The following is a 13,459-nucleotide window of genomic DNA, read 5'->3' as shown; positions in this document are numbered from 1 at the left end:
TTATTCTGTTGTATTACCATTCACCTAGTGTTTCCTATTTGTAACGTTGAGTTTATTTTTTATTCTTTCATCCTTACCTCTCATATAATTATGAGACTATAAGACCTTAGAATTAGAGCTGGAGAGGTCCTTATGGGTCATCAAGCCAAATACTTCATTTTGCAGATGAAGAAACTGAGGCTTAGAGAAGTCCCAAGCAAATCTAAAGCTGTAAGTAAACCTAGGCAGGTGCAGAAAGTGTAGGGGAGAGATTTGGGGATCAGTTTTTACATTTAAAAATGCTCTTTATAGAAACACAGAAGAAAAACAATTGCTTAATCACATGGATTGATGGGGATATGACTAGGGATGTAGACTCTAAATGATCACCCTAGTACAAATATCAATAATATGGAAATAGGTCTTGATCAGTGACATATAAAAACACAGTGGAATTGTGCGTCAACTACGGGAGTGGGGAGGGAAAGAACATGAATCCTGTAACCATGGGAAAATGCTAAAAATTAATTAAATAAATTAAATAAAAATTAAATAAACGAAATAAAAATGCTCTTTAGTAAGATTAATAATCATCAAAAACAAACATTTAGTGAATTTAGTTTCTCTGAGTATTGTTCTGAGGACAATGAACTGGTTTTTTAATATCTTTACTTGCTATTGAGAAATTTATCAAGATTAACAAGAGGTACCAGTTTAGACTTCCTTGAAAAGATTTTTTAAGAGACCTGAGGTGATCTTTTATCATTCCAAACTGCTCTCCTAAATTCTAGCAAATTACCTATTCTGGCCATCTGTTTTTTGGATATGTTTTCATCCTGTTTCTCCTGCTTATTTCTTCATTAGTAGCAAGTTACACAACTTATTCCCACCTACCACTGACTTTTGGATGATCTGCAGTATTAATTCCTGAGATTAGAGAGAGATAAGGGAGAGAAGTGAATCTCGTAGAACAGGGGTCGGCAACGCATGGCTCTCCAGCCATATCTGGCTCTTTTGAGGGCCAGAAAATGGCTCTTCCTGCAGGAGCCATAAAGTCAATTTTTTTTCAGGCGCTGTTACAGGAGCGCTCACTGTGAACACTGTACGGCTCTCATGAAATTACATTTTAAAAAATGTGGCGTTTATGGCTCTCACGGCCAAAAAGGTTGCCGACCCCTGTAGTAGAGTATGGTCTCTGAAACCAATGAAGAAGAGAGTATCCAGTAATAGGAGTGTTCAACAATGTAAAAGGATTGGAAAAAACCAACCACTAGAATCTGATTAGGAGGTTTCTAGTGACCTTAGAGAAACCATTGAGTAAATATGCATTTACTGAATGCCAATTTTATGGGCCAGGCACCATGTTAGTGTGCTAAAGATACAAAATAAGGAAAAAACAGTCTCTGCTCTCAAGGAACACACACTAATGGAAACAACAAGAAAATAATTACATATATAAAGGGAGTTTCAGCAATACTAGAAGACTGATTGCAAGTGGTCAAGGTACAAGTGAATGGTGAAGAAGTGGAGGCATCAGATGTTGGCAAAGTTATGAATAAAAACTGAAGGTAAGATGGAATAGAAATGCTAAGGAATGGCTTAAAAATTTTTTTTTAAGGAATGAGGAAAACTTAATGTTTATTGGCTAGATGGAAAGATGCCAAGAGATTGAGGGAAAGACTGTTGAAACAAGGTGCTGGAGAGGCACGAAGGCATGAATCAATAGCTGAAGGATTAATTTTGGTGACTAGATGGAATCATTCTTCTACGTCCAGTGGGAAGGAGAAGCTGATGCTGTTGAAGAGAGTTTACAGAAAGGGAGTAGGAGCTGAGAATACTCACTCTGGATAGCCTCTTTTTTTCAGTGAAGTAGGAATTTAAGTCATTTGTGGTTAAGTGTGTGTGTGTGTGTGTGTGTGTGTGTGTTGGGTGTGGAAGTGCAATACAAGCAATTTGCAGTCACTGTTAGGAGTGATATAAAGAACCTAAAGACAGATTCTGATTGCTGCCTGAATGAAGGATAAAGAGATTATTACAAAGGGAAGAATGAGTGGTAAGAAGGAATTAGGTAAGAAGGAATAAATGGAGATGATTCTGGTGAGGGCTCCATGAATAATAGAAAAAAAACATCTTAAGTTGATTTTTGTTGGTATTAAGATTTAGATTCCATTTTGTGAAGTGGAATAAACAAATGAGACCTTTTCAGATGACTATCTGAAAGCCACCTTTCCACCAAAGTTAGCTTTTGTAGTCTTAACAAGTTCCTCCTTTCTTCAATATGAAAGAAAATGACATTTTGTAGGCAGGTATGAGTAAGCTTCTTAGAATTACTTAGCATCTGAATAGAATATAATTATGCTTCCTAGTTGTTTTTGGAAAAAAAATTGCATGAAATTAGATAGTGACAGTTTGCAATGGATTTTTAAAATAGAACCTATTAAATGAATATTATCCTGAAAATAATTTCAATAACCAGATACAGCAGTCATATATGAATTTTTCACTCACTGTCATAAAGAATATAAAATACACAATTTTACCTATTTGAAAATACATTATCCATGAGGATGAGAAGAACAAAACTTCTCATTTAATCTTGTTGGAAGGTACTCTATAATATGCTATCAGATATTATTTCTCGAACTAGAGTCAAGAGATGTAAGAGGCTTCTGTTACCAACTGTTACCAACTGGGCAAATCAATTTAAGCAATCAAACACTTCATAAAGTACAGTGTTTGATGCTAGGGATCAAGAAGTATAAAATGTGGTCTCTGTCTCAAAGGAGTTTATAATCTAATCAGGAAGATAAGGCTCCTAGATAAAAAGATAACAAATAATTTAAGCCACAAGAAGTGCCAAGTTTGTAGTATAGACACTATGTGCTGTGAGAGTTCAGTGTAGAGATATTCCAGTTGGCTGGGCTGATGAGGAAGGGCTTCTCAAAGTTTATCCTCTTAGGTGGAGTTAAAATACCACTCTCTTCCCTACTCCACCTCCAAATCTATCATTCATACTCTACAATTCCCAACACATGGTATATGAGGCAATATGGTTAAAAAAAGAAAAGGGTCCTGAAGTAGGTGACCTAAGGCCTGGGTTGAAAATCTTAATTCTGCCACCAGCTAGATATGTGACTTTGGATAAGTTATTTTACCCCTAACGGCCCCAGTTTTCTCATTTATCAAATAAGGGTGCTGGACTAGATAATAAAATATTCAAATCCTTTCCAGTTCTATTATACTATGAATGATCACAAAATCTAAATCGGTAAGGTTCAAAGGATGAGATTTTTACTATATCAATTGGCTGAGTAGGGCCAGTGCATGTTAATCTGATTTTTTTCAGTGACTCATATTGCCAAAAGCAAAACCCTTCATTAATTTCCTCACTTCTAAGATAGACAAAACTAAGTGGCTACAAATGGACTTAAAGGTAATGTATGTGGCCAAACCACATTCCATTAATACCTTTTTCCTTCTTACATTTCTCTGTTACTATGTGCCTCAATGTCAAGAAAGAAAAATCAATTACTATTATAACAGTCAGGAGGATAATAGATTATGAAAATAACTTTATTTAATTTATACATGTCACAAAGTAAATAGTCTCATTAAGATCTTGGCCATATAGCAGGCTTGCCTGCTTAGCAAAGGATATGCCAAAGGAAGGGTCAAATTCCAAAATGGTATGCTAAATGCCAATTCTCTATGCCATGAGTAGAGGTCATGGTACCAGGGTTGCCAGCCTAGCCAGCTAATTCTACTGATAATGGTTTGGTTGTAATACCATAGAGCAGTGATTCCCAAAGTGGGTGTTACTGCCCCCTGGTGGGTGCTGCAGCGATTCAGGGAGGCAGTGATGGCCACAGGTGCATTTATCTTTCCCATTAATTGCTGTTAAAATTTAAAAAAAAATTAATTTCCAGGGGGCTAAGTAATATTTTTTCTGGGAAGGGGGCGGTAGGCAAAAAAAGTTTGGGAACCACTGCCCTAGAGTAATGTTCTACACCAGACATGTAGAGTCCTTAGGGTGGTGGGAATTGACATTTTGGGGTGAGGGAGTAAGGTGGACTGGACTCTCCCCTCCTTGCTCTCCATAACTGGGGCTATTTTAAGCTACCTTCTATGTGACCTTTGGTTTGAATGCCTTACGTATGCATAAAAACAAAAAGAAAATAGATACCTACTTCTCTAAATGTTCTGAATGAAACCCTTCATTCTCCTGTCAATATATGAGTCAGGTCTAGTCTTACTTTTAAGGAAGGATTTCACAAAATAGTCTATGCAAATTGAATCAAAGTATAGTAAAAAGGGTAGTGCATTTGGAGTCACATAGGCCTTGAATTCAAATCTCAACTGGCCATTTTCTCCCTGCACAATTTTAGGCAAGATTCTGATCCTCTTTGGATCTCTACTGCTTAGGGATGTATGTGACTGACACCATCCATAAACATGGCCACAAACTCAGTTAAGTAAGTATTTAGCACTCCCCTGATGTGGAAAAAGTCCATTTATTAATTTTCTCCCCTATTATAGAGTAGAATATAAGAATAAAGGAAATACTTTAATTTATACATGTCATTTAATTTATTTTAATTTAAATGTATTAAAAGAATACTTTGATACTTACTGGCATGGTTTTGTCTCCAAAGAAATAGATTGTCTTATAGCTATCATTTTCAACAAGTTTCAGACAGTACCTCTTATCCCATCCATTAGGAAATACATCTAGGCTTATTTGGCCTCCTGCATCAAAGACAAAAGGTAAAAAAAGATTATTGACAGATAATCTTTAACCAACTATTCTAGAACACTTCAAAATCAGGATTTGATTTTCCAATATTTTACTTTGTATACTTACACTCTGATGAATGTGATAATATTTTGATTTCAAATCCCAATTTTCACAAGTCTTTCACTTGTTTGGCACTTACCCGAGTCTCAACAAGGTAGGGCTAACTCAGGGAATAAAATGTATTTGCATTTAAGTGCTATTAAATAAGTAGCTAGTAAATAAAATATATCTATAACAAATGTGATAAGAATGACATTGAACTGAGTAAAAAATCAAGCTGTAGATGGCTTTTGGGGAAGTTTATATCCAGTTTACATTGTCATAAAAAAATGAAAATGAGCTAAATGGTTGCTGGTTTCAGTTTTTTTAACCCAGGAGACACAAAAATATATAAAAATGTTCATGTTACTGGTGTGAGAATACTTAGGCATTAAGCTATTCATTGTGAATCCCTATTTCTAGCATTGCTAACCCAGAACACTTAACAAACAAGGCTGGTAAAGAGAGAGATGTAAGTAATGACTAACCAGCAAGACAGGAGATAAAAGCATATTTAAAGAAGTTGGTATTTTTATTCCATTAAAAAAATTTAAAGATGTTTTTCTGACTTGCCTCCAATTTTTCCCACAGAATTCATTCAGTTCCTGGTATTCTGACCAAAGATAGGGAAGCAAACCAGTAATCACAGGCTTTGCTCAAAGCAACCCCAAGAATGAGAAGTTTGGCTTCCTGTTTCTGGGAAAGGAGCAAGAGGACAAAGTACAAAGGACTTGGGTGGAATAAGAAGGAAAGGTCTGGACTAGTGATATAAGTCAGAGATTGAATATAGGGAAGAGAAATGAAAGAAAATTTGCAGAAGAATTTCTAAACCCAGACTGGTCCAGATTCAACTTAAAGAAGATATAAAAGGATTTAGGAGGCTAATAGGACAATTAGGTAGTGGAATGTGAAGAGATAGACTCATAAAGACTAAGAAGAAGGTATATAGTTAGCAAAACAAGGCAAGCCAAAGACAGGATAAAAGGCACAGGGAACAGAGTGGATTGTCAAGATAGGGTAAATGGGCACTAAAAAGGTTTTAACAAGGTACTTAGGGTTGAGGTGCTTACACCTCACTTACACTTAGTTTCAAGACAACCATTATGGAGAATAGGACTGCATATTAAGACGTTTACGTTTCTGTCATAATGTGTCTTACCTGTGTTCCAAGGGTAGGCTGACTTCCCTCCTGAAGGTGAAGAGGCAAGGAGAATGCCTCTCCACACTCCAGGTTATTATGGAAGATGAAATATTTTTGAAGGTGATAGAAAGAGGAATGAACTAGATACTCTGAAACATAAGCTGCTTGTCCTACAAAGAAAGATAGAGTAGTCACAGAATCTATTGAGTGAGAGATCATCCAATAAGAGGTAGAGGAAGAAGAGAAGAATAGTAGTAGTTGGTAATTTCCTGTTCAGGGGTACTGAGCTCCTGATAACAACAACAGGAAGTCTGTTGCCTTCCTAGGCATGAATCCAAGACATACAGAGACATCAAAAATAGATATCTATCTTTTCTAGTGACTCACACTAGCACAAGTGTCACTTCCAGAAAGTAAACTAAAAAATATTACCAACAATTATGAAATGTTGGGCAAGAAACTGAAGATCACAAGAGCATGGGTTGGGTTTTCCTCATTTTTTTTTGTTTTTTGTTTTTTTGTTTTTATTTTAAACCCTTAACTTCTGTGTATTGACTTATAGGTGGAAGAGAGGTAAGGGTAGGCAATGGGGGTCAAGTGACTTGCCCAGGGTCACACAGCTGGGAAGTGTCTGAGGCCGGATTTGAACCTAGGACCTCCCGTCTCTAGGCCTGGCTCTCAATCCACTGAGCTACCCAGCTGCCCCTCATTTTTGTTTTTTGAAGACATGGGATGCAGAAGAAAACAATTTGAGAAGTAACTGGCTTGGTAAAAAAGGGATGTCTGAGAATGAGATCTAGATTTCAAGATCAAGGAGTACTAATAAAAGGCTGACAGATTCATGGCCAGAGGTAGAATATACCTAACAAAGGCTGAGAAGGACGCATTTACTAGGTATCTTGCAAATCTATATAGTAGGAACAAAGAGAAAAATAGCACCCAGGCTACTCACAAATTTATAGGAGACAAAATTCAAGAAAGGAGTCATTGCTGAAACTCATTGCCTCAAGCATTTGTACCCCAAATCCTAAGTATAGGCAACAAACAGGGAACTAGAGGTCCCAATCCAGAGACAAAATTGACCTAATAAGCATCACTTAAGGCTTGGGGGATGATATCCATAACAGGATTATGGCTTTGGATGTATATACATTTTATTTAAATAGACACACACAACGAATAGGTAAAAGGGGTAGAGAATGGTAGCATTATATACAAAGAAAGTCTATTCAGGTGAAGAAATCTAGCAACCAGAGTGCATGACAAAGTATTTGGATGAATGTCAAAGGAAGAAGAAATAGAAATGATTTTGTCATTGGAATACACTACAGTCATCAGAACAAAAAAGAAGAAATAACTGAAGAGTTTAAGACAGACACCTTCAACTTTTTCAGCATAGAGGGAGAGTTTGCCAAAGCTTGTGCTCTACTAGCATAACCTCTGAGCATTTTGGAAGTGAGAGTCACTTTATGATGAGGCATTAAAGTAAAGTTCTAAGCAAAATTTCTATAAAATGGAGATATTAATTCTTGCCCTGCTAGGAAGACAAGCAAGTACAAGAGAGAAAAGTACTGAAGGGGAAAAGCACATTGGCTCTGGAGTCAATGGTGAACCAAAGGTTCAAATCCTACCTTTGCCACATTGATTTGGGGCTCAATTTAACCTCTCTCTGATTTAATCTTTCAATTTCCCTTATCTATAAAGTTATGAGGTTGGGCTGAATGGCTCTTGCAATTCTCAATCTAGGATTCTATATCACATGTTTATCTGAGTAACAAATGAGATAATGAATGACTATTAAAAAAAAAAAAACAAGCCATAAAACATTGCAAAAATTTGAGGTGGTATCCTTAGAAGGATTTGGTGGGGCAGTGACATGGCTTAATGGATAGAGCCAGGCCTAGAGACCAGAGGTTTTGGGTTCAAATATGACCTCAGACATTTCCCAGCTGGGTGACCCTGGGCACCTTCCTTAACCTCCACTATGTAGCCCTTACCACTCTTCTGCCTTGAAATCAATATATAGTACTGATTCTAAGATGGAAGGTAAGGGTTAAAAAAAAAAAAAAGAAAGAAAGCTTTGAATAGTCAATCAGGTAAAGCCTAAAGAGGTTTAAAAAAAAAAAAAAAAGAAGGGGCATCTACTTTAAACTCATACACACACATTCTATCAATTCAAAGGAAAAAGAGTGGCTTCTGCTTTTTTTAATGGAAGAAATTTGAATTTAAAGTACTCTGCCAGAAAAGATATAATTTTTGTTACTATTTCTGTCCAATAAAGCAACTGTCAATCTATTATCTGATCCTAAATGCTCCAACCTTTGACAACCATTCATTCAATAAACTAGATCTATGAGTAGCCTTCTGAGGAAAAACTGTGAAACATATAAGCCTAGCAAAAAGCAGAGAAATTAATACCTTCTTTATTGACCTTAGGGATAATATCATCCTTCAAAAAAAGTAGGAGCAACAAAGGGAAATTCTATTATGGATGAGATTCTCATTAACAGTAAAGAACAATTGGTTGTTGGAATGTAAATAGTGAGGAACCCGCAGGTAGGAGACACTCCTTCCTATAGATTATGATAGAGGAGAAAACAGTCTAACATACCTCCTAGATTTGGGGAAAGAAGATTTAAATGGATTCAAAAAAGAGGTAGGTAGGATCTCAGAGACTAAAAAAGCTTCAGGCTAAGTCAGTCAGCCCTGGAGGGTTGGGAGATACTCATGTATGAAATTCTGAAAACACAAAGGGAAATCACAGAACTGAGAAAAGAATGGGATTTTCCTGAAAAGACAGATGTGGATGCAGAGTGTACTCATAAATCAGCTCAGATTTTAAAAACAAATGTACAGAAAATGGAGACAAGACCAGATAACAGAGGGTGAATAGAAGAAGGTATAAATACCAAATACTATATAAGAATATTAAAGCTCAGAATGAGCTGAGGCTGGCAAGGGAAGGTAATTGACAATAAAAGGTTTAGTCTTTTTAAGTAATTGGGAGAAAAAGAAGGCTCAAAGAAGGGAATGTAGCTTTACTTTGAGTGATGATAGTAAATAGCCAATAATTATATATAGTGCTTTAATGTTTACAAAGTGCTTGCGTTATTTATTTCATTTGGTCCTGTAAGAAAATATAAGTAAGGTAATGGGGTCACCAGGGATATTATAATAAACTAAGGGGTTTGTGGGAACACACTTTAGGATTTATGAGAGACTGGACCAGGGTGAAGAGACCAGAGTTTACTGGATTTCCACAGGAATGGCAGTTGATCTTAACTGTCACCCAGCTTCCACTAGACCAGAGTATAGTAACAGGCTAACAAGGTAAAAGGGACTTAACAGCTTTAATTATGTTAGACTAAAAGGTGGGAAAGGATTTCTATACTTAAAATCTAAAGGATAAAACCACAGGGCAATGGGAGGACTTATTCTACTCTTAACTAAGTGATCTAAACTAACAGGGCCCAAAGAGCTATAAATGGAGTCTCTGGGTTTCTGCTTCAAACCTGGAGCCTGCCAGGCTTGAGTACAGCTAGGACTTTGGCTTTGGGATTCTCACTGCTATCCACTGATGATCTCTGGATGCCAGGAGTTAAGTTGTCTCAGGAACCAAGTAGTAAGGGTTGTGCTTGAAGCACTGTCCTCCAGTACTCAAACTTCACCTCTTCTCTTGGCTCTGTAGATCTTGTCCTTTTGCTAGATGACACACCACACAGGATCCCAGGGAAAATCAGGAAACAGGGTGTCCTTTGCTCTGAGGTCTTCCAGGCTGGCAACAGTTTTGCCCACCACTAATGGAGTCCACACTCAGGGCACAAGACAGACTTCCTCCTCCTTCATTCCAACCTGGAATTCCAAGCTCCAGCTCCTTCCTGCTAGGTACATCTTAATTCCTAATAACTAGCTAATCTAATCTTACTCATAACAGTCCTTACAACAACTCTATGTGTACCATTATTTCCATTTTGCATATGAGGAAACTAAAGCTGAGGGAGAGGTTGAGAGACTTGCTAGTAAGGTCACATAGCTAGCAAGTATCGGAGGCAAGGTTCAAACTAGGTCTTCCTGACTCCAAATCCAGAGCTTAATAAATGCTTACTGAATTCAATGACAAGATCTGGCAAAGGGTATCAAAGGCCCAAATAAGCTTTAAAATAGAGAATACCTATAGAAAACGTAAGGCCCTTTCCTTCAAATGTTTTCTGCAAATCAGCCACAAATTTCTCTCTTATGTTTTCTTTCTGTGGAGAAACCAAAAAGATATCAGTTACTGACTGAATTTGATTTTAGATTTAGCATTTTAGATAGCATTTTTCCTTATTATCTCGTTGGGGTACAAATCCAGTAGTGGTGTGACTGGATCAAAAGCAGTCAGTCTTTTAAAGCTCTTTGCGCATAGTTCCAAATTGCCCTCCAGAATGGCTGGATCAATTCACAACCCCACCAGCAGTGTATTAGTGTCCCAATTTTGCCACATCCCCTCCAACATTTATTACTTTCCTTTGCTGCCATATTGGCTAATCTGCTGGGTGTGAGTTAATATCTCAATGTTGTTTTAATTTGCATTTCTCTAATCAGGAGGGTTTAGAACACTTTTTCATATGTTTTATTGATAGTTTTGATTTTTTCATGTGAAAACTGCCTATTTATGTCCCTTTACATTCATCAATTGGGGAAACGGCTTGATTTTTTATAAAACTGATTTAGTTACTTATGAATTTGGGAAATTAAACTTTTGTCAGTTTTGTTTTAACAATTTTTTCCTAGTTTGTTGCTTCCCTTCTAATTTTGGTTGCATTGTGTTGTTTTTTTTTTTTTTTTTGTACAAAATCTTTTAAATTGGATACAATCATAGTCATCCATTTTATATTTTGTAATGCTCTCTATCTCTTGATTGGTCTTAAATTCTTTTCTTTCCCACAGATCTGACAGGTATACTATTCTATGTTCACCTAATTTATTTCTCTCTTTATACTTCAATCATTTAATCATTATGAATTTATCTTGGTGTAGGGCATGAGATGTTGATCTACACCTATTCTCTCCCATACTATTTTCCAATTTCCCCAGCAGTTTTTGTCAAATTGTGAATTCTTGTCCTCAAAGCTGGGATCTTTGGGTTGATCGAACACTATCTTGCTGAGGTCATTTACCCCAAGTCTATTCCACTGATTCAACATTCTATCTCTTAACCAATACCATAATTGTTTTGATGATCACTATTTTATAGTATGAAATCTTAAACTTAGGCCTCCATCCTTCACATTTTTTATCAGTTCCCTTGATATTCTTGATTTTTTGTTCTTCCAAATGAATTTTGTTATAACTTTTTCTAATTCTATAAAAAAAGTTTTTTGGTAGTTTGAATAGGTATGGCACTGAATAAGTAAATTAATTTAGATAGGATTGTCATTTTTATCATATTAGCTTGTCTTACCCATGAACAACTAATGTTTTTCCAATTTTTTAGATCTAGTTTTATTTGTGTGAAAAGAGTTTTGTAGTTGTGTTCCGATAATTCCTAAGTTTGTCTTGGCAGATAGATTCCCAAATATTTTGTTACCTAATTTTAAATGGAGTTTCTCTTTCTAACTCTTGCTGCTGATTTTTATTGGAAATAAGTAGAAATGCTGATGATATATGTGGATTTATTTTGTATCCTGCAACTTTGCTAAAATTATTTCCACTAGCTTTTTAGTTGAATTTTTCGCGTTCTCTAAGCATACCATCATTATCATCTGCAAAGAGTGATCGCTGCCCACTTTAATTTCTTCAATTTCTTTTTCTTCTCTAATTGCTACAGCTCAGATTTCTAGTAAAATATTAAATAATAGTGGTGATAATGGGCATCCTTGTTCCACTCCTTATCTTACTGGGAAGGCTCCTAACTTAACCCCATTGCAGATGATACTTGCTGATGGTTTTAAATAAATACTATTTATTATTTTGAGGAAAGTCCCTTCTATTCCTATATTTTCTAGTGTTTTTAATAGGAATGGGTGTTGTATTTTGTCAAAGTCTTTTTCTGCATCTATTGAGATAATCATGTGGTTTCAGTTAAGTTTGGTTATTGATATGGTCAATTATATAGATGGTTTTCTAATGTTAAACCAGCTATGTATTCCTGGTATAAATCCCACCTGGTCATAGTGGATAATCCTTGTGATGACTTGCTATAGCAATAGCTAGTATTTTATTTAAGATTTTTGCATCTATGTTCATTAAGGAGATTGGTGTGTAGATTTCTTTCTCTTTGGTCTTCCTGGTTTGGGAATCAGTATCATATTTGTGTCATAAAATGAATTTGGTAAGACTCCTTCTTTGCTTATTTTGTCAAATAGAAATTTAATTTTAAAAGAACAAATTTTCCCCCTCTTTTTTTCTTGTTAACAAAGTAATGCATCTTAGTTCAGTTTCATAAGTATAATAGTTGGCCAAGGACATTTAGGAAAGACTTACTTTATCTAGTTCATAAAATTCAAGTCGTTCTTCCTGGCTGCAGCTTCTTCCAATAGGGGACACATTTAACATCCCATTTCGGAACTCAATGAAAGTGCCCCTGAAGAGAGAGATAAGCTGGAGGAAAGGTTCACTGAGAAATAATTATTTGCACATTTTCTAACTTCACAAAGAGTGGCTGAGACGTTGGGTAACTTGAAAAAAATCAGTGTTCATTTTAGATTAGATGAGGACACATCTCTACAATCTGAGTCAATGTCAAACAACTCTCAACTAGAGATTTAAGTTTGTGTTCTTTATTTGTAAAATTACAATGTTTTATTTGGTGAAGTGTTATATAAACAGTAATACTACTGATACTACAAATAATAGCAAGAAATATCTGAGGAAAAGATGTATACTTTTAGTTATATCTAGATTGCAGCACTTAGTTTCAGATAGTTATTTTGTAAGAAAGACTTTAGATATGAGGGCAGCTAGGGGGCTCTGTGGACAGAGAGCCAGGCTTAAAGACAGGAGGTCCTGGGTTCAAATCTAACCTCAGACACTCCTAGCTATGTGACTCTAGGCAAGTCACTTTACCTCATTTTTCTAGCACTTATCACTCTTCTGCGTTGGCACTGATACTTAGTATTGATTCTAAGGTGGAATATAAAGGTTTAATAAAAAAAGGGGGGAGACTTTACATACATTGCTTTTATTAGAAACACAGTGCAAAAAACATCCTTTTAGCTTTCGTGATAAATGAGAGATGAAAACATTCAGGGAGAGATTAATCCTAAATTATAGTTCTGAAAGTCTTACAAAAATTAATTTCACAAATAAACTCTTTATGACACCAGTCTGAGTTTTCCAGAAAATATATCCCAAATTTACCCTGAAACAAGGATAAGAAACAATTCTTTTGTATTATTAAAAATCCTATATGGAAACACAGCTTAGTTTTAAAATGTCACGTTTCTAATCATCAAAATAGAGCTTCTTCCATCATCGAATAATATACAGAACAAACTATATTTCTATTTTGTGAAATGAATATT

At 35.8% G+C, this 13,459-nt stretch overlaps 1 protein-coding gene across 2 annotated transcripts in view; it reads right to left on the bottom strand.

The window, feature by feature from the left end:
- The window catches only part of PMM2 (phosphomannomutase 2), a 37,123-nt gene that overhangs the window by 15,070 nt on the left and 8,594 nt on the right, over positions 1-13,459 (bottom strand). For both annotated transcript variants that reach the window (XM_044659032.1, XM_044659033.1), the window contains exons 5-7: positions 12,420-12,519; positions 10,126-10,201; positions 4,610-4,725 (exon numbers count right to left, since the gene is read on the bottom strand). In XM_044659032.1, the coding sequence (XP_044514967.1) occupies positions 4,610-4,725; positions 10,126-10,201; positions 12,420-12,519 (292 nt within the window). The remainder of the gene's footprint in view (positions 1-4,609; positions 4,726-10,125; positions 10,202-12,419; positions 12,520-13,459) is intronic.

This window comes from Gracilinanus agilis, chromosome 1 (assembly GCF_016433145.1).
Source record: "Gracilinanus agilis isolate LMUSP501 chromosome 1, AgileGrace, whole genome shotgun sequence".
NCBI lineage: Eukaryota > Metazoa > Chordata > Mammalia > Didelphimorphia > Didelphidae > Gracilinanus > Gracilinanus agilis.
Note: the sequence above shows the minus strand (reverse complement) of the source record. Positions and strands in the feature narration are given on the sequence as shown.